Below are 26,228 nucleotides of genomic sequence, written 5' to 3' on the forward strand. Positions count from 1 at the left end.
TCTCTCTTCTCTTCCATCTCTGTTAGCTTCAACATTATGAATGCTCTAAATTCCTTATTAGACATTTCCATGATTTTCACCAAACTGCTTGTGGATGAAGAAGAGTTACTCTTTTCTCTTGGAGGAGAGGTATTTTCTTGCTTTCCCATATTTCTTGTGATCTGGCGGTGATTTCTTGTCATCTGATGGATGCTGTGTTTCTTTCAAATTCTTGAAGTTCAGTCTAGTTCACAGGAGCCATGAGGAATCTTCTTCTGAAGGCCTGGCCTCTCCTGCCATGCTAGCTTGTTTGCTGGAGGCTGAATTATCAGTAGAAAATCTTCATTTCTCATGTGCCCTGAAATACCTAGTTCGCAAGAGCCATGAGGAATCTCGACCCCTTATTTACTTATTTTTTAAAGTCATGTTTGCTGAGGTATAATATATAGTACTACTTTTTCTATTGTTGCTGTTACACATTACCACAAGCTTAAATGCTGGCTTAAAGCAACACAAATTTATTCTCTCATAGTTCTGGAGTGCAGAAATCCAAAACAAGTCTCTGGCTGTTACCAGGCCAGGGTCCTTCTGCAGGCTCTAAGTGAAACCATCTTCTTGCCTTTCCCAGCTTCTAGAGTGGCCTGCCTTCACTGGCCTCTTCCAGCAGTACATCTTCACATCTCTCTTTAACCTTCTTACCTGTCTCTTATGAAGATGTTTGTGATGACATTGGGCCCATCAAAATAATCCAAGATAATTTCCCCATCTCAAAACCCTTAACTTAATTATATCCACCAAGTCCCTCGGCTATGTAACACAGCATATTCACAGGTTTGGGGGTTAAGACATAAGTATTTGAGGAGCCTACCACATTCATACAGTGAAAGTCACCTCTTCAGTGTACAATTCCATGAGTTTTAGCAAGGGTCAAGTTATGCCACCACAGTCAAGCTATGGAACAGTTCCATCACTCCGAAAGTTCCACCATGTCCTTTGGTGGTTATTTTCATTTACTACCCCAGCCCTTGGAACCACTAATGTTTTCTATAGTTTTGCTTTTTCTAGAAAGATAGATAAATGGAATTATATGGTAAATAGCTTTTGGAATATATATACTTTATCTCAAAATAATGCATTTGCAAGTTCTCCATATTGTTATATATATTACTGTTGCTACACATTTGCCGTGTGACTTTGGGCAAGTCCTTACGCTTTCTAAGCTTTGGTTTCTTTATCTCAATAAGGACAGTAATCTCTCTTAAAGGATTTTTATGAGGATTAAAATAGATATTTTTGTCAGGTCCTATTTTAGACACTAGGCCTACAGCAGTGAACAAAACAAATGAAAAAAAAAAAATCTTGCCCTTATGTTATTTACATTCTAGTAGGGAAATAAATAAGTGAGGTGTATTAAAATATTAGATGCTAGTAAGGGTTGGCATGGAAGGGAGGGGGAGGTAAGGGCTAGTGCTCTGAAAAGTGCACTTTGGAAAATACCAACTTAGTATAATCTTTTTAAGAGTACCAATATTTAAAAATACAAGACGACCAAATTAGTTTTCATTGGAAGCGTCTGAGCTAAGATGTGGTGTTTTTAGCAGCCCCAATTTTTTAAAAAAAATATTTTTATTTATTTGTTATTATTTATTTTTTAATTTGACAGAGAGACAGAAAGGGAAAGTGAGAAAGCAAGCTGCCAGATCTGGGACTTAAACCACAGTTGGCCGTGTGGGAGTCCAGCCCCTTAACCACACCATCTGCTGGCCCCAGCAGCCCCAGTTTTATGTCCTTAGGCAGACTGTGTAAGTGATTGCTTCTGTGTTCAATAAAATGAAGTTCCAAAGCTGATTATGTTTTGGAAAAGCTATATTGCTATATACCCTTCTTAGAAATTACAATTCACACTTACATACAGATTCTGAGAAATTCAGTGATAAACTTGTTTAACTTTTCCTATCTCACTGTTATCCAAATTTATTTAACTATGGAAAACCTCTTTTGTGTTGACTTCTACTAATATACTATAGATCTAGTGTCCTACAGAACAGTTTAGGAATAACTGGCTGCTATAGGTGACATTATAAATTGCTTAAATGCAGTTCTGGTATCTATAGCAAAATAGATCTGAACCTTAGGTATAATGTAACTAGCATGACCTGATCACCCTGCTGTTTTTAATAGTACTTTAATTTTTAAAAAGCTATTGAGCTCTACTATTAAATGCAATGGTTTACATGTGAGGTATTGCTCAAAGTCCTTATTCCTTGGGAGTCTCCAGAGCATGATTTCATGTTCCACAGGTGACAAACGCCCCCTCCAGCCACCTTGGCCAGGCTGCTATGGCTGCTGCGTGGAGCACAGCTTACCACTCTTGCATTCTTACCTGGTTTCTCCAGGGTGTGCCACTTGCTTTTATCACTTCTCTCCTGACAATTCTTCCTTGTTTCCCAGAGAATGGGAAATAGCTAATGTTTACCAAAACGTTTCTGAAGGCTTAGATATAACATAAGTAAAATACAGAGATTGCCTTATGGCAGCCTGTATAGGAGGTTCAGGAGCCCACAAGGCAACAGCCATTGGACCTAATGGACCAGGCATTGTGGAAGGCCTGGCATCAGGAATAACTAGGCAACCACCCAACTCTGGAGCTCGAGTGACTCTCATCTGTGCCAGAGAAATAGACATGCCTGCGATTGGATGGGAGGATTTCTTCTTTTCTCTGGGTTCAAAGTTTCAAATTGGAAACAACCTTTTCCTTAGGTAAAACCTTCACAATTTTCAAGTCTGGCTTCCCAAGGCCTAGATAAAGCCATCACACTAGGTGACTTTTTCTGGTTTGGATGGTTTTGTCATAAATAACTCGATGTCAACCTTTCACAATCTATGGAGTGATGGTACACAGAGTGGTATTATTTATTTATTTTTAAAGTTTTTCCCTTCAGTTAAGGTTAAAAACAAAACAAAACAAAAAACTTTCACCTATCTCTTCAGTCTCATAATCTCTTATGAGCAAATACTTGGACCAAAAAGCCATGCACAAGTGTATGTGCACATACACGCTCTCACTCTTCCAGGAGCAACCCATACTTTCACACTTTCCAAGTCATGCTCTTCTACCCTCAGGGAAGAAAGACTACCCAGAAATAGGACAAATAAAAACATTTTTTGAACTATAGGATTTCATGTGCCTGAAGTGAAAGACACATCTAATTTATAACATTTCATCAGACTATTTTCATCAATTATAGGGTCTTAAAGTTGCCAATAACACTTTAGGAAAAACAAAAGTTCATTATTTCCTTTATATTGGTGAAACTAGAGAGACCATTTTGGTAAAATTCTCAATTCAAAAGAAGTTTGCTTGAAAGGTAAACAGGTTTCTCTGTTATACGGGTAGCTTTTTCATTACACTATTCTTTAAGAAAAAATCAAAGTCCACTGGCATAGTCCTAGTGATTCGCTTATCCATGACTTTTCCAGTAAGTTGGCTATTAGGAAGATAATTTTCTGGTCAATAAAAATAGAAGGTATAAACTGTACACTTCACAACCTTATCATGGAAGAGCTTTCTCGGGATACTTAAAGAGTTTATTTTCACTTTTGAAATAATTTAAGTTTATGCTTATCTGGTTTTGCATTCCACAGCAGATATGAAATAACACCAAAGCACAGACTTAAGGACATGCAGAGATTGGCAAAATCTGCACTGGGACAGCTCTGCTGCCTGCTACTGATACATGCCTTGGGGAAGCTGCTTAATCTGGCAGTTTTCTCAGCTGTGAAGCATATGAGCCTACCTGGTAGAATTGTGAGAAAAAGTGAGATAAGGCCCTTGAATCCTAGATCATGGGGCATACTAAGCACTGTCATCATTGTGCAGTGGAGTGGAGGAGGGCCACCAGCAGCAAGCACTCTTACTACGTGAGGTGTGACTCTGTTCAGCCAGATCATGAGAAGACACATCTGTTTAGTAATCTGTTCTAGAATGCTCCTAGGATTTATATCAAGTAACTCTAATTTTTAAAACTCACCTTTTAGCCCATTCTGAAAAGTGAGGCATTAGCTGATCTCTCCTAGTCTCCAAAATTCCCTAGTCCATTAATTTCCGTGATCTCTGCAGAAAGTACTGTTGGTTATGATGACCCATTATTCCATTACCCATTTACCCCATTACCAACATGCCTTTGGCCTAAAAGCTGGCACTCACTGAATGTAACCAAGTGAGATCTAATGTTCTCATAAAATATTCTAGGTTTAATTACCTCTTTGGTACTTGTTCATCCCACCTTCTTCAGTTTGAAGATATATTCTCTTAACAAAGAATCAATTGCTGAGTAGTTATTACTTTCAGTTCCAAACAAATTGTTAGTCTTCCCTTGACCTTTTACTACAAAACACATCCCTCACCCTATTTTTGTTGTCTTTTGACATATGTCATGAGTTTCTTCTATTTCTAAACTTCCTGACAATCTTGTGACAAGTTGACTCCACTACATTTTTTTGTTTGAATTTGATATCATGAATCTCTCTCTTTAAAACTTTATTTATTTACTCCATGAAAGTAAGACAGACAGAAACAGAGAAGAGGGAGAGTGCACCCCTGACAGGGTCTTGACACTGTGACTTCCTCTGCCCCCTGACTTGGCCAGTCCTGGATTATAATAAGCATATGTGATGCAGTTAGGGAGGTCTCTGGAGTTGAACCAGAAAACTTCCCACGTGGGATTGCCTCACAAAGTGTTGATTTACACTACTCCATCTGATCCCTGTGTACCTCCTTTACACATGCCTGTCTTTTTAGAAACTAGGCTCATTTGAGACCTGACTCCCCATGCAGCCATGTAGGTTCCTTAGAGTGCTTTTTAAAATCAAAATAGCCCATCACGTTGCCAGAATTTTACTTGCTCAAATCCTATAGTGATCCTCCTTGAACCATAATTTATAGGTATTTGAGTACAGAATCATAGCTGATCTTTTAAAGGCAGATGTGTTTCCTTAAAGTCCAAGGTGTTGGATTATACCAAGATGAATTTAATTCCTAATTATATCCAAGAATTCCTAGATGTCATGATTGTCTTCCCCCAAGGTTCTCTTACATCCACCTGATCAGAGTTTGCTGTTATTTTTGACCAGCATTTACTTGAGTAACAGTTCCCTTCACTACTTTCTCAACTTCGAAGTAATCAGATTATCATCTGTGCTATTGAAGAAACGATCAGTTCTTCTTGAGTACTTGAGATTTACTATAAAAAAATGTAGTGATGGGCCAGCAGGTGGTAGAGCGGTTAAGGTGCTAAACTCCCACACGCCTGATCGCAGTTTGAGCTCTGGACCCAGTGGCTTGAAATACACCAGGAGAGTGCGTGTGCATGCCCAAAATCCTAGGAGGGGAGGGGAGGAGGAGGGATTGCAGCATGGTCATCCCTCCAGGGGATGTTTTCACACTTTCTCTCTCTGTGTCTCTCTGGCAAGCACACGATCCTTACAGAAAAAAAAAATCTAAAAAAAGACACTGGAAATGTTTCTTCTTAGGACAGAGTTTTTTCAAACTAAGTCATTAGTGAATTATTAAATCAATGTGAGTTACAATCAGCATTGTGAAATGAAATAGAAAACAATAAAAAAGAACCATAACTGAGTGCACTACATGTAGAGGCTGAGCAGTCCTAATCAAAAAAATCTGAAATCTGAAATGCTCCAAAACCTGAAACTTTTAAACACTGACATGATGTCACAAGTAGAAGAACCCACTTTGCTTTTTGATGGTTCAAAGTACACAAATTTTGTTTCATGGTCAAAATAATTTAAAATGTTTGGGACCAGCAGTTAGCGTAATGGCTATGTCACTGGACTCCCATGTAGTTGACCACGATTTGAGTCCCAGACCCGGTGGCTTAAACTCACACCAGGCACATGTGCATGTGTGCCCAAGAAGAGAATGGAGGAGAAGGGATTATGGTATGGCCACCCCCCCCAAGGGGTGATTTCTCGCTTTCTGTCTCTCTCTTTCTGGGGAGCGCATGCGCCCTATAGCAAAAAACCTCTCCAAAAATAAAAAAAAAAAGTACTATCTTTGAGAAAAGGTATTATTGCTAGATATAATATCCAAGTTTAATTATTAAACATTCATAGACATCAAACAATGCATGAAAATATCCTTCAGTATTCAATTTGTGTTTCTAATTTTTTTCTATAAAGGGTGACTGGTGGCCACACAGTAGAGTACTGGAATATGCCTTTCAACCACCTTATGACACTAAGAGCACCCAGAGGAGTGATTTCCAAAAACCAACGTGTCCATTGGTTTCACCAGTTAAACATAGCAGGATGCAAAAACCTTCTTGTGGAATAGGTAAGGTGAGCAGTGGTAATATCTCTTTTGTGTTATCTCTGGTTACTATTAAATTCCGATGTATTAGATATGCTGACACTACCTGAGAAAATTACTTCTGTAGAGTTGAAAATATTTACACAGTGAGTACACTCCTTGACAAGTTTGTTCATTATTCCTTTTCAGTGGGCAGCTTCTCTGCAAACACGTTCAATATAGCATAATGAGATTTTTTTCTAATCGTTAATAATATTAGCCACAAAGTCAGAAACTAAGTAGCATGCTACTCATCATTACTGCCACAAAGTTTTTAGAGTTATAACTACTAAAATAGTAGTTGGTACTAAATGGCAGTATTTCCCAAAGTACACTCTGAGGATAGTAGTTTTTAGTATGTTTGTCGATGCTGCTTAAAAAAGAAAAAAAAAAAATCCAACCAAATGAAAAACAAGAGGCAATGATGGAATAACTTTTGCAAAAATAAATTTTAAAAGTTAATATTTTTTTTACATTTTAATTTTATTTTTTGGCCAGAGGACATGTGCACTTGCCAGAGAGAGACAGAAAGAGAGAGAGAGGGGAAAAGGAGAAAACACCCCCATGGGGAAGGATTACACTGCAATCCCTTCTCTATCGCTCCTTTCCTCCAGGATTCTTGGGCATACACTCATGCCTGCTATGCTTCTTAATATACTGAGTCAGAGTCTGGGACTGGAACCATGCAGTCGGCCATATGGAATCCAGCCACCTCAACCACCACACCACCAACAGTAGACTGGCCCTACTACTTTAAACTTTTAAAAATCCTAATTCAAAACATAGGGGCGATGGATTTACATGAAGGGGAGAGTAAATAATACTGTTTCCCTCACTTATTGATCATCTCACCCTTATTTTAGATCATCTTACTGGCATCTCACAAAACATAACTTAGGAAATAAGTGTTAAAGAGTCTATTAAATGAAATAGTTTCAGATCCAAAATCGACTTTACCTGACAATGTGATTATAATAAATTAAGACACATTTTATTCAAGTTCTGTTTAACTTACATTCTAGTCCCTTCTACCTCCCAAGTAGGATTCAGCAAGTCTTAAGCAAGTGCAGGATCAAATCCAAACCAATACACATTCACTGAGGACCCACTCTGGTCCTCAGCCTCCACGAAATCTCATAAGCTAAACTTTAAATAAGCTACCAAAACACATGACAGTAGACAACAAAGGACTGCTTTTACTTTTTTTCTAAAAATCACCCTTTTTATAAAAAACTTTCTCTCTTGAGACATCACAAAGTGCATGCATGTGAAAGTGAGAGAGAGAGAGAGAGAGAGATGAGCACCCCACACAAGGTGTACTCACACCACAACCCCCTCCCTCTAGTCTTCCAGCTTATGAATCGTGGGCACTCACACATGTGGCTGGTATGTTTGAGGCTGATAATACCAGGGATCAAACCATGGTGGCCACGCGGGATCTGGCTTCCCATGAGCAGTACAGGACTGCTGCACTGCAGAGCCACCCATAGGATTGAGTTCAGAGATCAGGAGTCTGTCACTTCATTTTAGCCTTCCAGCCTCTGTGACTGGTCAGTCTAGTTAATGATTCAAAAGGCAGCTAAATGAAGGTCAGGACACTAGAAAACGGTCATATTCAGCATGAGTTCCACCTCCAAGGAGGTAGTTAATGAAGAAGGCTAATTATTACACAATCTGTAACAAGGCCCTTGCCTTTAGAAACAATTTGAGTTTCTTCTTTTGACTCAGGATAGTAAAGAGGGCACAGATACCTAAATTTTCTGCCTCCCAAGACTATTAAATAGGAGCGAAGCCATAAACCTATAATAGTAAGAGAATGGAGGAAGTACTTTCTGGAATGTGGCCCAGAATGGAAACCTAGTGATGGATAAAGGACAAGCAAAGAAGCAACACCTAGGAGATGCAATGAAGAGCCACTCTACCCGATGAAGCATAGCAGAGGTGAGAATGAAGAGTGGAAAGAGGGAAACAGGGTTACAAGAAAGTCTGTCACTCAAATATGGCTCCATTCACAAGCTCTCTATCCTCTCCCAACATGAAGACTGTTTGAGCCCAGGGTCTTAGGCAGATGGCAACTACTCTGTCAGTTATTTTGGTAAATCAAGCTGATCCCATCCTGTTCGTAATTATGGGTGGAAAACTAAAGATTAGAACTGTACAAAAACAAATATTTGAGAAAAGTGTGGAGGCTGGTTGGCCATGTGGGATCCTGCTCCATTAATCACCAGGCCATGAAGTCAACATCCCCCAAATTAATTTTTCTTTTTCTTTTCCTTTTTTTTTTTCTTTGTAGTGTGCATGTGCTCACCAGAAATAGAGAGAGACAGAAAGACAGAAACTGAGAAATCTGCAATCTTTTCTCTTCCACTCTCCTCTTGGGATGTTGGACACATGCATATACACTCTTGCCATAATTTTCAAGCCTCTGGGTTCAGAACTTGAACCACTGAGTTGGCTATGTGGGATCCAGGGCCTTAACTACCATACCACCTGCTGCTCTCCCCCGCCCCCACCCCAGGAGTTTTTGACTAGACTTGAAATATATTGATACAAAGAACAACTGGAAAAAAACATACAACTTTGTTTCGAATAAGTTTTATTTAACACCAAAGCTTTTATAAGGAAATGAAGATCGAGTTAGAAAGTACTAAATTGTAAAAATGTGACAAGGCCAAGGAACTTGGGTTAGGGAAGCTGATTCGCTGGAGAAGTCATTAGCGAGATAAGGTTAGTTTAATTAGGTTTGTTAATACAGGGTTCCTGTGTTTGACGATAAGAATGATACTTCTGGGGACAGGGAGGAGATCTTCCATGGGAGAATTTCATCTCCTGCTTTTAAGAAAAAGAAGGAAGGTCAAGATATTTTTCTTGGATCTGTTGTTTTTCAAGCACCTTTAACTCAATATAGCTTTTAAAAATCCTAATTCAAAACATAGGGGCGATGGATTTACATGAAGGGGAGAGTAAATAATACTGTTTCCCTCACTTATTGATCATCTCACCCTTATTTTAGATCATCTTACTGGCATCTCACAAAACATAACTTAGGAAATAAGTGTTAAAGAGTCTATTAAATGAAATAGTTTCAGATCCAAAATCGACTTTACCTGACAATGTGATTATAATAAATTAAGACACATTTTATTCAAGTTCTGTTTAACTTACATTCTAGTCCCTTCTACCTCCCAAGTAGGATTCAGCAAGTCTTAAGCAAGTGCAGGATCAAATCCAAACCAATACACATTCACTGAGGACCCACTCTGGTCCTCAGCCTCCACGAAATCTCATAAGCTAAACTTTAAATAAGCTACCAAAACACATGACAGTAGACAACAAAGGACTGCTTTTACTTTTTTTCTAAAAATCACCCTTTTTATAAAAAACTTTCTCTCTTGAGACATCACAAAGTGCATGCATGTGAAAGTGAGAGAGAGAGAGAGAGAGAGATGAGCACCCCACACAAGGTGTACTCACACCACAACCCCCTCCCTCTAGTCTTCCAGCTTATGAATCGTGGGCACTCACACATGTGGCTGGTATGTTTGAGGCTGATAATACCAGGGATCAAACCATGGTGGCCACGCGGGATCTGGCTTCCCATGAGCAGTACAGGACTGCTGCACTGCAGAGCCACCCATAGGATTGAGTTCAGAGATCAGGAGTCTGTCACTTCATTTTAGCCTTCCAGCCTCTGTGACTGGTCAGTCTAGTTAATGATTCAAAAGGCAGCTAAATGAAGGTCAGGACACTAGAAAACGGTCATATTCAGCATGAGTTCCACCTCCAAGGAGGTAGTTAATGAAGAAGGCTAATTATTACACAATCTGTAACAAGGCCCTTGCCTTTAGAAACAATTTGAGTTTCTTCTTTTGACTCAGGATAGTAAAGAGGGCACAGATACCTAAATTTTCTGCCTCCCAAGACTATTAAATAGGAGCGAAGCCATAAACCTATAATAGTAAGAGAATGGAGGAAGTACTTTCTGGAATGTGGCCCAGAATGGAAACCTAGTGATGGATAAAGGACAAGCAAAGAAGCAACACCTAGGAGATGCAATGAAGAGCCACTCTACCCGATGAAGCATAGCAGAGGTGAGAATGAAGGGTGGAAAGAGGGAAACAGGGTTAGTCACTCAAATATGGCTCCATTCACAAGCTCTCTATCCTCTCCCAACATGAAGACTGTTTGAGCCCAGGGTCTTAGGCAGATGGCAACTACTCTGTCAGTTATTTTGGTAAATCAAGCTGATCCCATCCTGTTCGTAATTATGGGTGGAAAACTAAAGATTAGAACTGTACAAAAACAAATATTTGAGAAAAGTGTGGAGGCTGGTTGGCCATGTGGGATCCTGCTCCATTAATCACCAGGCCATGAAGTCAACATCCCCCAAATTAATTTTTCTTTTTCTTTTCCTTTTTTTTTTTCTTTGTAGTGTGCATGTGCTCACCAGAAATAGAGAGAGACAGAAAGACAGAAACTGAGAAATCTGCAATCTTTTCTCTTCCACTCTCCTCTTGGGATGTTGGACACATGCATATACACTCTTGCCATAATTTTCAAGTCTCTGGGTTCAGAACTTGAACCACTGAGTTGGCTATGTGGGATCCAGGGCCTTAACTACCATACCACCTGCTGCTCTCCCCCGCCCCCACCCCAGGAGTTTTTGACTAGACTTGAAATATATTGATACAAAGAACAACTGGAAAAAAACATACAACTTTGTTTCGAATAAGTTTTATTTAACACCAAAGCTTTTATAAGGAAATGAAGATCGAGTTAGAAAGTACTAAATTGTAAAAATGTGACAAGGCCAAGGAACTTGGGTTAGGGAAGCTGATTCGCTGGAGAAGTCATTAGCGAGATAAGGTTAGTTTAATTAGGTTTGTTAATACAGGGTTCCTGTGTTTGACGATAAGAATGATACTTCTGGGGACAGGGAGGAGATCTTCCATGGGAGAATTTCATCTCCTGCTTTTAAGAAAAAGAAGGAAGGTCAAGATATTTTTCTTGGATCTGTTGTTTTTCAAGCACCTTTAACTCAATATAGTCAATATGTCAGGGCAGTCTATTTTGAGGTGGCATTTTCTGAACTCCTTCAAAAGCAAACAGTTTAAATAACTTGTCCAAGATTACGATACAAATAATTGGTTTTTGAGCCCAGGTAGCCTGACTCCAGTACCTGTACTCAGATCCAATACTACACACAGCTTCTAAAATAAGAAAGCTTCCCTATATATTGGGTAGTCAGGAAAGTCATGATGCATTTTTGCATAGAAAAATGTCATGACTTTCCCAACAACCTAATAAAAGGTATTAGAAGAGTCTAAAGACTTACAAGTATAAGGGGGGAAAATACACACACCTACACATCATTATGAAGTTATAAGACAACAGTCCTAAAGAGGAGCTTCCAAAAGTGTCCATAAAAGGAAAGAAAAACAAATCACCATCTAAAGAAGAGAGCCCAATAGGATATAACGGCTCAATGGAGTTAATGACTTTAAAGCTCTCAGAAATATTTTTACCCCATTGGAAATAATTTTTAACCTAGTAAAGATTTATTTGGCATGAATACTATAGTGTTTTTTAAGAGATATTTTTGCTATAAGGCACATGTGCTCGCTAAAGAGACAGAGAGAAAGAGAGACAGAAAGTGATAAATCATCCCCCAAGGGGGTTGGCCACACCACAATCCCTTCTCTTCCATTCTCTTGGGATTTGGGACAGGCACACACATGCATCTGGCGTAAGTGTCAAGCCATCAGGTCTGGGACTTGAACCATGGTTGACTATGTGGGAGTCTAGTGACCACATTACACCATCTGCTGGTCTCCCTCCTTTTTTTTCCCTCCAGCTGAACATTGCACCTACTGGAGGAAAATGAAGTCCTGGCACAATACTTGGCCATTAAAATACATGTGATTATGTAATATTAGAAATGCTATTTAGTAGTTTTCAACTTTTAGGATCAACCTGTAGATCCAATATGGAAAGTTTTAAAAAGGTTACCTGACAGATGTATAAGAAAAGTAAGGACAAAGTAGATATAAGATGGGAAGTAGAAGAGAGATTTGCTAATATTATTTAACATACGGACAATCAAGAAATACTACTCAATGTGAATAAAACAAGTAACAGAAACCTAAGGTCAAAGGAACTACATAAGAACCAGATATTTCTCTCTAGCCATGGCCTCTTCACCGAGCTTCCAGCTCCCATATCCGAATACTTACCTATCATCTCTTGGGCAGCCAGTCTCCTTTTCAAACCTGACATGGCTAGACTAGAACATTTCATTTCACATCCAAACCTATCACCCCACCAGCCTTCCCCATCTCAAGGAATGCCACCTCCATTTCTCCACTGCTCAAGTTTTGATAATCTAGAAGTCCTTCCCCTCTACATTCAATCCATCAGCAAATCCTGACGAAATATCTTCAAAATATCTCTCCAAGATACATCCCAAGCCTATACCTTTCTATCTTCATCATAACTAACATAGTGCAGCACTATTACCCTGCTGGCTTTCTTCCTTCCCCACGGTGTTTTTCACATCATTGCCAGAAGCATCTTTTAAAAACACAAATGACTCTTGGCTTTCTTCCTTCCCCACGGTGTTTTTCACACCATTGCCAGAAGCTTCTTTTAAATACACAAATGACTCTCCTCCTTTAGGTCCTCCAGTTACATCTCTCTGTTCAGAGAATAAGATTCAAATTCCTCACCATGGCCTACACAGCCCTGTTTGACCTGCCAAGTTTACCCACTTTATCTTCTGCTTATAATATGAGGATTTAGAGGAGTGGCATGTAACTCAGACCAAAGAGGCCGAGATGCTCTCTGAAAGTTGTGCTTGTTTTCAAACCAGCTTATTACTTTATTTCTATATTTTTATTACAAAGTTCCATCCTTGATAATATACTAAAATCTGGGGATGAGAAAAAAACAGTTTCTATGAAACATTCAAAGTTTAATGGCCAATGACTTGATAAAAAGTTAATCACTAGGACCAACAGATGGCATAATGGTTGCATTGCTGGACTCTACAGAGCCAACCCAATTCAAGTCCCGGACTCCGTGGCTTAAAATTCACACCCCCAAAAAAGTGGCAGGAAGCTGGTACTAGGCAGAAGGCAAGCAGTCTGTGGCTTGGGCGAAAATGCCTCATGTAAAAGAAGCTCAAGCTGGAAGACCTAGCCCTGCAAGGAGAGGTCTTGCAGAACAGTTTGCAGCTTGGGGAGATAATAACTGACATAGCAAAAGAAGAATGGAAACTTGGATTAGCCATTGGCCAAGGTGGCTTTGGTGGTATTTATCTCGCTGATAAGAATTCAGTCAGCAGTGATGCACACACACACACACACAAAAGATCCTAACTATGTTAGAGATTCCAAAATTAGATAGGAAAATGGGGCAGGTTTGATGGAAAAATGTTTCCCTGAGAAAAACAAGCCAGGTGAAATTGCTAAATACATGGAAACAGTGAAGTTACTGGACTATACTGAAAAATCTCTTTATCAAAATTTACAAGATATTCTTTTGCAAGTACTAAAAGCTATAGGAAGTCGGGATGATGGCAAACTGGATCTCAGAATTGTGGAGAATGGAGGTTTGAAAGCCAAAACAGTAACAAGGGTAGATTTTGTTATTAAGTTACCCTTACTGCTTCTTATAGTTATAATTGTAACAAATAATTTTACAAAAGAATAGTAGTAGCTCAATGAAGAAAATAACATGACTTGCCAGTTAAATATCACCTCCTATAAAGACACAGTCTCTTTTTATGGTACAGACGGTATATAGAGGCTTGTAGAAGAAAATAAATATTTATTGCAAAAAAATAATAAATTTGCACCAGGCACGTGTGTGTGCATGCCCAAAATCCTGAGAGGAGAATGGAGGAGAAGGGATTGCCGTGATTGCAGTGTGGCCATGTCCCCTGGTGTGTGTGTGTGTGTGTGTGTGTGTGTGTGTGTGTGTGTATGTGATTTCTCCCTTTCTGTCTCTCTTTCTCTCTCTAGCAAGCACACGTGCTCTAAAGCAAAAGTCTCTCTTAAAAAAAGTTAATCACTAACTTAAAAAATATGCTAACTAGAATGGGCGAAATAATTCTAAAAGAGGAGCTGGAGTGAATTTTTTTAAATAATGAAGGATTCTGCACTCATGTTGCTTTAAATGGATCTTTATATCTTTGTTCCATATTAAAGAAACAGGAATTGGAAAGGATGCAGTAGAGGTATGGTTTGTGCAAGAAACACAGAGTGGAATTCTAATTGGTGGTTATTTTCCTCAAAGAAAAAAAAAAACGGCTTCAATAAAAATTTGAAGAGGCCCAGCCACGTGACATGGTTAAGGTAACTGGATCCTACATCACCAACTGCACAGTTTGAGTTCCAGATTCAGCAGCTTAAAAACACACTGTGTGCTTGTGTATGCGTGTCTAAAATCCTGAGAGAAGAACTGAGAAGGGATTGTACCATGGCCATCCCCTTCAGGGGGGGATTCCTCTCACGAATGTATGCATCCTATAGCAAATGTGATAAATGATTTCCAACTTTTTGGTTAATCAACCAGTTCTTTTTGCATAAGGAGCAGTTGCTTCCACACTAGTTGAAGGAATGTGGAAGACTAGTGGAAGATGAGACTAGAGATAACTTTATTTTAGGTTAAACAGGCAGAGTCCAGCCATTTCATAAGGGATGCCCCACATTCAGGGTCAGTAGCTGTGTTCTGCTAAGCCAGTCATTTTTCTCATGAGGAATCCTCCAAGCCCCTGCCTGGGATAGAGGACAAGAAATCCAGGAGTTTCTCGTTCAGTCCTCTATTTGCAACTTCACCTTGTACCACTGCCCCATGCTCCCTGCCTAAGAGCTGTCTGTGTCTCCAGATTCTATAGCCTTACCAGAATGCTGTGGCATAAACTGGCTGGATGTTTGCCTCACCCTCATCCCCACAAGCACTAGGCCGACGGCTTTCTGTGATCTACTCAAGTCGGTCGCAACTTACCTATCCTTTCCAGCTTCCAAATTTGCTAACATCTCCACTTTCAGTTAGTTGTTTTTTTTCCTTAGACCTTTTTTCCTTAAGCCTTTTTTTCTTTCTTAATTTGCTAAAGGGCATGTGCAATCTCACATGTGCAAGAGAGAGAAAGCACCCCTCTTGGGGGGATGGAGATGGTCATTCCATTATCCCTTCTCCTCTAAGGATTCTGAGTACCTACATGCACCTGGCATGTTTTTCAAGCCTCTGGCTGGGGACTTGAACAGTGCAGTCGACCATGTGGGATCCAGCCATCTCAACCACCATGCCACTGGCAGGCCTGGACTTAAGCCCCTTTAATTTCTTTACTGTCATTATACTGGGGTTGGGGAAAGAATGGGAGAAATGCACATGTTGACTCTACCATGTTTAATGGGAAATCACAATAACTGTCACAATCAACACTTCCCTTGGAATTAAATATTGGTTAGATCATTAGTGTTGTTTGATCCTGTGCCCATTATTTAAATTTCATCATATTGTTTTATTCAATTTATGAAATGGCAATAATTCCTATTTTACAGTACTGTTATAAAAATAATGTAAATAACATGTACAATATTCAGTACATAATAGACAATAAATGGTTCTATTTCTATTCATTACATCATTGTACAGGTTAGGTGTTAAGTTGGAATTTAGCTTTGGGAACCTGGCGTGTGTGTGTGTGTGTGTGTGTGTGTGTCTGTTTCTTAACGTTCTTTTGTTGGTACATCTTATTGCTAAGTTCATTATTGTGTCCTAGGCCTACTGTAATACCCAGATTTAACAAATACTTATTAGTAGAATGATAATTACACATTATTCAACAGATTATTTAAATTCATAATGTAATTTAAACTAATACACACAATAAAACAAAGGTCTGGAACTTACTTATATTTTAGGTGATGTTTCAATAATAGATGGAAATTATTTAAAAAGAAAAAAAATGTTATTAGTAGTACTGTCTTATTGCCAGGGGCATATGTGCTCAAAAGAGAAAAGGAGAGAGAACACAGGAGACATGGTCATGCCACCACACTTAGCTCTCCATGTCTTCATCTTACTAAGATTTTGAGCAGTCACACGTGAGTGCCTGGCATATTTTTCAGGCTGCCAGGGCCAGGATTTGACCTGCAGTTGGCCATCTGGGATCCAGCTCCCTATGTGCAGGGCTTAACCACTGCACCATGGGGCCAGCCCACAAAGAAAAGGTTTCAATGTAACAGTTAAAAATAAGTGTACAAACTAGAGTGTATGTGCTAGATCTTTCGTACATGTATATAAACATTACAAAGTGCATATTAACATGCACTGATACCAATTAGAAGTTATCTCCTGGTCATTCTCTTCCATCGGCCCACTTAATTACGCCTAGTCTGTGGCATCCCAGCAATGTTATCTTGTGCTGACAGTAAAGAGCCTTTTATGTCTGGTGCCACCACACAATTTCCTGGCTGCCACCCATGGTCAGTTAACGAATGGCCATGCTCTGTGATATCTGAGGCTCTGTAAAAATGAGTGTTCTTATTTGGTCTTATATAATAAAACTTCATAAACTGAAAAGGGCTGATTTACTTTGTGATCAATCTTAAATGAAACTTTGGTTGTTTTTAACTATTTGATATTTTAACACTCTTGAATTGCTAATTCAGACATAGTGGCAAAATTAATTTTCTAAAATGGGTTTTAGCTCGTGTTGCTTCTTTTTTTAAAAAAAAAAATTTATTTAATTCTATTTGTTATTATTATTATTTTTTAATTTGGCCAGAGAGAAACAGAGAGAAAGGGAAAGCAAGAAAGCAAGCCGCTAGGTCTCGGACTCAAACCATGGTTGGCCATGTGGAAATTCAGCACCTTTAATCCCCATGCCACCTGCCAGTCACTCATGTTACTTCTTTTGCACCAAGGTATAACATAAAGATTTCTTGTCAAAATTATGTTTTTACTGGGAACCAGCAGTTAGCGTAATGGTTATGTCGCTGGACTCCCACGTAGTCGACCGTGGTTCGCGTCCTGGACCCAGTGGCTTAGAACTCACACCGGGCGCATGTGCGTGCGTGCCCAAGATCCAGAGAGAAGAATGGAGGAGAAGGGATTGTGGCGTGACATCCCCCTGGGGGGGTGATTTCTCACCTTCTGTCTCTAATGTCTCTGTCTGGTGAGCGCACGCGCCCTATAGCAAAAATCTCTCCAAAAAAACCAAAATTATGTTTTTACTGTATTTTGAAAGTCTATACTATTATTTTAATAACATCTTATATAAGATCAAAATAAATAACTATTGAGAAGAGTGGGGCTTTTAAGAAAAATACTACTGGTGAATGCTTTTAAAGCTGATACAAAAAAGTTAAAATTTCTCACAGTAAAACTGCTTGAGTCCTCACCATTATAAGCAGCAGATTCTGTGACTGAATAAATCCTGACTTTGTTGATAAAATAAAAAATGGCTGGGTACCAACTTGTTTAGAAAATTCTCGTTTTAATTAGATCAAGTTTCCAAGAAACAGAGAATGGACTTCAAACATTTTTCATGGACTTTGACTTACTTTTTTGTAGTTCTCATCTAACAAAGGCTTCTTTTAAGTAACTACTTTGGGTCCAATTTGAATTATTAAGTAGAGTAAGTACTAAGACCTTGAGTATTTTCTTTAATGTTTTCACACTGAGGTGCTCTTCATGACCGTGGGTTTCTTTGAAAGTCTATGTTTGCATAAATGAACTTAATAGTCATATCTAATTTTAATATGTGCAATATCTAAGTAATGAATTTCTCCCTATTATAGCTCATATTACTTTTCTTTCCCCTTATTAGTCCCAATAAAGAAATGAATCCTTTTTAAAGTTATTGCTTTTGAGATTTAAAAGGTGATTCACTTTGGGGCCCGATGGTGGCACAGTGATAAACTACAATGTTCTGTGAGGCAATCTCATGTAGAAAGGTTCCCTGGTTCAAGTCTAGACCTCCCTGAGTACATTAGGCCCATGCTTGCCCGTGATCTGGAGTTGGCTGAACAGTGGGGGTGGATGGTGTCATTAAGACTCTCTCTCCTTGCTTGGGGAAGAAATACATAAATAAACCTAAAAAAGAAAGATTCCTTTTCATTGGTTTTACTTCCTTCTGAAGTATTTATCTTTCATATGTCTATATAAAAAGCCACATCTAGTTGCCTGAAGAACAATTGTCCTATTAATACTCGCTCAGTGTGCTGCAACCTGGGCTGGGCTCAGCTGGCAGTTCTTCACCTATTTGGGTAGTGACCACTTGTGTGGCTGAATTCAGTGAGCAGGTGGTCTGAGGACTGGGCTCAGTGGGACACTGGGACAATCGGGCCTCTTCCCCCATGTGATCTGCTCATGTGGCTTCTCCATTGGAAGAGCTGGAGCTTTTACCTGGCAGCTGAGGGTAATCTGTTTCAGTATGAAATTTTTTATTTTGAAATGGACCTTTGAATATAGAAGAAGTTATTAATAGTTACTTATAATATTTTAAATAAATCTTTTATTGTTAGAGAGTGTGTGTACTTACCAGAGAGAGTGTTTTTTCTATTCAGGTAATTACTAATATATTACCTACAAATAATGGAAGGTTTTTTTTTAAAGAATTATTTTATTTAACTTTATTTATGTACTTATTTTAATTTGATCAGAGAGGTACAGAGCAGGACACAGAGAGAGCAAGCTACCAGGTCTGGGACGCAAACTGCAATCAGCCATGTGGGCGTCCAGTGCCTTAATCATTATGCTACCTGCTGCCCAGATTTTTATTTTTCCTTGTAATTATTATATAATTTTTTCCTTTTTGTAATATTCACTATTATTAAACAGTAGAATTTTAATTCTGATTTCTTGTGGGTATAATACTTATTTTTGTTCTTTAGTTCTTTTTAAGGAAATTTTTGTTATCTTCTTCTATATATCATACACATACACTCTCCTTGATTTATTTATGATTTTGAGTTCTGTTTCTAGGAATTTTTCAAAGTAGATCTGTTTTATGAAGAAGTCTTCTGGGGCTTTTTCTGCTTCTAATTTTTTTTTCTTCATAATTAAATGACAGTTTGGTTGTATATAAAAAGTTAAAAAGCTTAAAGTTCTTTTTCTTTTAATATTTTAACAATATCCCTTAGTTATTATCTTATGTCCAATGTTGTTATTCAAAAACTTGATAATAATCTGCTTTTTAACTCTTTGTAAGTAATCTACCTCTTCTCTTTGAAAGCATTTATAATTTTTTTTTTTTGTCTCAGATGATCTTAAATTTCTCTATAAAGTGTCTCAGATGAGAGTGGGGGGTATAGAGAGGACAGGAAAAGGGGAGGTTAAGAGGGGAAGGTGCAAAATTCAAGGAGGCACTCCCTCCCAGGATCACACAAGTGCCTCCTCACTGCTGCAGCCTTGGGCCTCACTGTCTGATCTCACTCCTACCCCTGATACCCTTGCCATGTTCAATGAGGTCTTTACATTTGAAGTTTCTGGTCTTTCTTTAATTTGTGGATATTTATCATCATTATTTCTTCAAATATTTCCTTCTTTTATTTCCTCTGAATTCTGGTGTTTATAATTTTACTTTCCAAGTCTCTTGGCTTTTCGTTTAGTTATATATATTTGTATTCACTTTATATTTGTATTAATATTAATTATATTTTATAATTAATATTCTATTATTATATTTTATAATTATCCTGCCTTCTGGGAGAGCTTCTCATTCTGCTTTTCAGATTTATGAATCTTGTTATTTATCCCATCTTTTAAAAATTTCCACTGATTTTTTTTTATTTCTAACATTCTACATGATTCTTTTTTATTACCTCTTATCCTTACTTTATATTAATACCTTCTCCTACATCTTTGAGGGTTTTTTAAAAATTCTTGATATATTGGTTCTAATAAATTCTGCTTCACTCATTCTGCTTTTCAGATTTATGAATCTTGTTATTTATCCCATCTTTTAAAAATTTCCACTGATTTTTTTTTATTTCTAACATTCTACATGATTCTTTTTTATTACCTCTTATCCTTACTTTATATTAATACCTTCTCCTACATCTTTGAGGGTTTTTTAAAAATTCTTGATATATTGGTTCTAATAAATTCTGCTTCACATTTTATGTTTAATTTCTTTTTTCTTTCATGATGTCTGACTGGTTTATCAGAGGTCATGTTCCCCTAGGAGAACCAGCAGCCTTGCATGGGTGATGGCTGAATACCAGGATCTGGTCTGTGTGCTTCCTGGTAAACATAAGAAAGAAAATGAAGCCCAAGTTGGAGAGCTTCGGGCACCATAAAATTGATTTTCGTCTTTGCCATTTGCTGTCACTCTGCTCGGCTAGTCTTCTGGTCAGGAATACACTTCTTCCACACTTAAGCGTTTAATAGGAGGTGCTACTGAGAGAAGGCACTCTCTTAAAATTTAATCCACCAGCACTGACTGTTGGGGAACTGGAGAAAGAACAAATGCCCAAGGGGGCAGCACACACCCATTTTCATCAGCTCCTTTTCCTGGAGGGACTTCTGTGCTGTTCTGACGTTTCTCCACTGACAATGGGATGGCGAGGCAATTGCTTCCAGCTTCTGTGGAAGGAGCAAGCGGGGCCGCTGGAAGACAATGTAGAGGGGGAAGGTCAAGAGCAGATTTTAAAAAGCTCTTCCTCAACCTATTCTCAGCTGCTGACCTTCTAGCCCTTGCTGCCAGCAACCCTTCACACTAGTTCACTAGAGCCTTTGGCTTTTTCATAGCTTTTTGATAGTTCATCACATTCATGCTTTCTACCCTACAATCCCTTATTGTTAGGTTACAAAAGAGCTGGCCCTTTGCTAACTGTGAAGACCCTCCATAATCTGACTCTAGCATCCAAGAGACTTTGTAAACATTGTTCTTAATCCTCAGAAGTTTGAAAGCAAAGTATTTTATTTTCCTCAGTTTAGAAGGGAGAAATCTGACTTAATGAAGTTAAGCGATTTTTTTTCCGAAGTCACACAGCTAAGAAATGTGGTAGAGCCAGAATTGGAAAACATGTCTATCTTCTCCCAGACCCACACTTTGTATACTCCACTGATAACGCCTAAATGCAGCGTTGTTTCATTTTATCCTAGGACCATGGTATTTGTCAAAAAAAAAAAAAAAAAGGTGATACTCTCTAATTGGTGAAAAAAATGTATTATGGAAAGAATTCTCAGTGTCATAGTTTTTAAATTCTTGCCACCTACTTTCCTTTATGTGCTAATAAGTCCAAAAAAAAAAAAAGGTAATGAGTAAGTAGAATATGAGTTATGAGTAGCTGATAATGATTTGTACTCAAGAAAATGTTACCTGTTAACTATTTTTTTCCTGCTAACTGGGAAATGATTGCATCTTTTTATTATGTAATATATAATATTTGAAAATTCATTATTCCTGCAAGTAACATTAGTTTAGATAGTGTCTGAATAACAAACAGAATTCATGAATACTTAACTGCAAATTTACTAACCTATTTCCTTTTGTTTTCTCCCCAATTTTAAAGGTGTGATTTTTCTTTAAAGAATTACTTTTATTATCATTATTCTTCTTTAATTTGACCAGAGAGACAGAGAGAGAGGGGAGGTGAGAAAGTAAGCCATGGTGTATGGGACACAAACCGTGGTTGACTATGTGGGAGTTCAGCACCCTAACCACCATGCCATCTGCTTTCCTAAAGGTGTGATTTTAAAAAATCCATTAAATTGTATTTTATTTTTAATAAATAATATATGCATATGGTACAAAATTCAAATAGTACAAAAGGATCCACATAAAAAGTAAACCCACCTTTCTTCACTTCTATTCTCAGGCAGCCAGTTCACTCCCCCTACAGTAATACTAACTACTGTTAGTATTTTCTTGCATATAATCCCATAGCTATGCTAGGAGCACATTAAGTTCTTACGTGCACATCTTTTAAGAGAGAGAAATTAATTTTTCCCTTGACAGAATTTTAGCTCTTTAAACTTTGTTAATATTCAGTAACAGTACCGGAAATTGTTCTGCTTCCTTTTTTTTGTTTGTTTCAAGTTCATCCTTCTATGTCTTTCATGAGCAAGACAGAGACAGGTACCCTCGACAGGCTTTTTATGCCATGGTTCACACCCAGCCTCAGCCAGCACCTTGGGCATGCAGGTGTACCTGGCATGCACAGGGAGGTCCTAGGATGCAAACCTGGGATCTTCCAATGTGGGTCCAGTTGTCCTACTGCTGAGCTGCCATCTAGTCTGATGTGTGTGTGTGTGTGTGTGTGTATACACTACACACCCTCATACATACCATGCCTATACATATATTTATACATATACACAGAGATACGAGCATACATATGTTTACTGTTTGTTATTATTTATAGTTTCTCTCCTTCATTCTCCTCTCAGGATTTGAGAGAATGATCTCACCAGGACTCAAACAGCACTGTCATCCATGTGGGACCTGGTCTCCTTAACCTCCATGCCACCTGCTTGGCCCTGATTCTTTAACCATATCTGCTGAAAGTAAAATTGAGTTGTTCTTTTTTTTTTTTTTTTTTTTAAAGAGGTTTAGGGCACATGTGCTCACTGAAGCGAGACAGAGATAGCGAGAGGGAAATAAATCACTCCCTGGGAGGAGGATGGCCACACCGCAATCCCTTCTCCTCCAGTCTCCTCCCAGGATCTTAGGCATGCATGCACACACACCCAGCATAATTTTCAAGCCATCAAGTCCAGAACTCGAACTACAGTTGGCAGTGTGGTAGTCCAGTAACATAACTACTATGCCATCTGCTGGTCCCTCCACGAGTTTTTTAGTTATTTACAGTAAATATTTGTGGACTACAGAGACTAATAATGATTCTCTTTATACTCACCTCCCACATTGAAAAATTATTTAAAAGTGACTTTAAAGGTTCAATATACTGCCGATTTTTCGGAACCCGTCATTGGGTGAGTTGAAAAATAATTCTGTGTTTAATTACAACTCAGCAGTCACAGAGTCTTCTACTTCATCCCATTAGTGCTAGCTAGGCACGCTGTTAGCATGGGACTTCTAGACTGTCACCTTTGCCATGACTACAGAGTCCACAGACAATTTCTCATAGGTTTTGCAGTAGTAAAAATAAATAAATAAAATGACAAAAAAATTGTACTTATGATTTTCCTAAAACTTACTAGTATCTCGGTAACAGATTTTTAAAACCAATATATTTTTAATATTATCGTATTAATTTAATGTTAGTTTTTAACATTACTAATAATTACAGGTGAGACTAATTTGGTTGTTTTGATTCGGTTCCTTTTATGGAGAAAGGTGAGCCCGCTGTACATTATTTTGATGTAAGTAACCTCGCATACTTAAAGAATTTAGTTTTGTTAGCATTTTTTTGTAAAGCATGAATAAATATTATGAATATCGATATTTCTATATGCAAATCTAATTTTTGTCCTGACTTCACAAAATTTCTTTTATTTCTCTTAGTTCCACTTGTCTCTCCTGATGCAGCAGCAGAACTTCAGAACAATTTTATAGAACGCATTTCTTTTACACATCAATATGATGCCAGGAAAACACCTAATGAGCCCGTCCGGGGGAAGGTGAGACATTATTTAAAATTAATTATTATTATTATTATTATTATTATTATTATTATTATTGAGAAGTTTTCGCTATAGGGCGCATACGCTCGCCAGACAGACAGAGAGAGAGACATAGAGACAGAAAGCGAGAAATCGCCCCCAGGGGGGATGGTCACGCCACAATCCCTTCTCCTCCATTCTCCTCTCGGGATCTTGGGCACGCACGCACATGCGCCCGGCATGAGTTCTAAGCCACCGGGTCTGGGACGCGAACCACGGTCGACTATGTGGGAGTCCAGCGACATAGCCATTACGCTAACTGCTGGTTCCCTAGAATTATTTAATGCTTTTGGACAGAACAGATTTATGGTAGAACTTTAAGCTTTTTAAGTCATAACATCTTTCTAAAAGTCTATTTAAGCAAACAAACTTAGTTATTAGGATAGAATCTTAGCTATATACCATAGTAAAAAGAAAGAAATTATGTCATGATTTTTAATCAGTCTTTGGAATTTGGTTTATTGAAAATCATTTGCTTAATAGCTATACAGTTTGATAAACTTTTAAAAACACACTTTTCAAAGTTTACTTCTGTTTATGCATGGTAGAGCATGTGCGTGCCCACGAGAGAGGGTAGGAGAGAAGAGAGAAAACATCTTCCAGTGGCGTCTGGTCACACTGCGACCCTTTTCCTCTATTTCTCCAGCCTGTCAGGATCCAGCACTTGTACATATGGCCAGCTCATTCTCACCAGGACCAGATTTCGAACTGCAGTCAGTCATGTGGATCCATTCCTCTCTGCCATGCTTAACCACTGCACCATAGGGGCTGCCCTTGACAAACTTTTCGACAGGCTTAATGTATGTGTGTTGCAGGGAGATGCGTTTGCGTTTACAAAACCAAACAGAAATGTAAGAGTCAACTGTTGGATCTTTTCCAACTAAAGATGTTTGCTTTCATATTTCATTATAACTAAGCCTTTTGCTGGTGCGAGTAGACACTTGGGATGCAATCGTAAATCCTTGGGTCTATGAATTGTGGTTTTTATTGTATCCATAGCAACCTAGAGAGCAAGAAATGAAATTTGATATGAACAGCCTTACACAATCCAAATGATAGAAGAGTGGAGAAAGATGAGATACTTCTTTGACCCTCTGCTTTTTTCCTTTGTCATCTTCTGGTGCACCCTATTTTATTATTTTTAAAGGATCACCAATAATTACTATGGTGCTACTGTTAGCTTTGGATTAAGGTGACAGGCAATGAACAGGCAGAGAGATAAATACTTGAGTCACCAGGACTCCAGCGGACCCACAAACTTAGTTCACAACTACATCTTCCAGCAATTTGTGTTCCCCTGATTAATGTCAACTTTGTTTTCTTTTCCAGAGACATGGAACTTTTGTGCAGAGAGAGAGAAAGCCAGGGAGCAGGCCAATAGTTCCTAAGGGAACAGAAGTATTACTGAACGCTCCAGGGTCATGTTCATCAGAACAGTCCAAGAAAACAGAGAAAGGAAATTCCGTGGAAAGCAGAATGATCTCACCAGGTCTCTGCTGACAAAACCCCCCAGAGCTGTTAGAGACTAAAATGCATGTATCAGAAGAAGACCTCAGAGAGGCCACGGGGGCAATTCCTGAGAGGAGGGAGAAGACTATGGGCAGCTTTCAGGTGACTGTAGGAGATGCTCCTCTCACCAGGCATCAACCTTCCAACCCAACAATAAAAACAAACAAACAAACAAACAAAAAACATTTTCAAGAAAAAAAAACATAATCTCTGGAATCTAGAGAATTTTTTTTTAAGTTTAGCTATTTTTTTTTTTTCATGAGAGAATGAAAGCGAGAGTGACAAGCATCCATGCCAGAGCCTCACTGCACTGCAGTCCCCTCCCTCAACCTTTCCGCCAGCCATGATCATGGGTGATCACAGGTGCTGTCGGCACTGCGGGTGTTTAGGCTTATTTGGGTATTTGAATCTCAGTTGGCCATGTGACTCTAGCATTTCAGGGTGGCACACTCTGGCCTGTGCCACTGTGACTGGGCTGAATACAGAGATTTTATAGTCATCCTATAGGCCTTTGCATTTGCTTTCTTTGTTATAAGTAACCTGAGAACCTACAATTTATATAAATGGGAAAAAGAATTAAAAAACAAAATATGCCCAAATTATGAGTAGTTTCCAATGAGTGATGGATTATGAGACTATGAGATATTATTTCTATGTCAAATTATATCTAAACAAAAAACTCTATTTTGCACTAAATGAACATAATCAACAAACATAGGTGAGGCTCTATTAG

At 38.5% G+C, this 26,228-nt stretch overlaps 1 protein-coding gene across 1 annotated transcript in view; it reads left to right on the forward strand.

Moving 5' to 3' along the window:
* CIMIP6 (ciliary microtubule inner protein 6) overlaps positions 1 to 25,689 on the forward strand; it is a 34,164-nt gene extending 8,475 nt beyond the window's left edge. The window contains exons 3-5 of the mRNA XM_006159030.2: positions 6,178 to 6,331; positions 23,829 to 23,944; positions 25,316 to 25,689. Coding sequence (XP_006159092.2) covers positions 6,178 to 6,331; positions 23,829 to 23,944; positions 25,316 to 25,486 — 441 coding nt within the window. The 3' untranslated portion in view covers positions 25,487 to 25,689. The remainder of the gene's footprint in view (positions 1 to 6,177; positions 6,332 to 23,828; positions 23,945 to 25,315) is intronic.
* The last annotated feature ends 539 nt before the right edge of the window (positions 25,690 to 26,228 follow it).

The sequence above is a fragment of the Tupaia chinensis genome, unplaced genomic scaffold (genome assembly GCF_000334495.1).
Source record: "Tupaia chinensis unplaced genomic scaffold, TupChi_1.0 Scaffold000622_1, whole genome shotgun sequence".
Classification (NCBI taxonomy): Eukaryota; Metazoa; Chordata; class Mammalia; order Scandentia; family Tupaiidae; genus Tupaia; species Tupaia belangeri.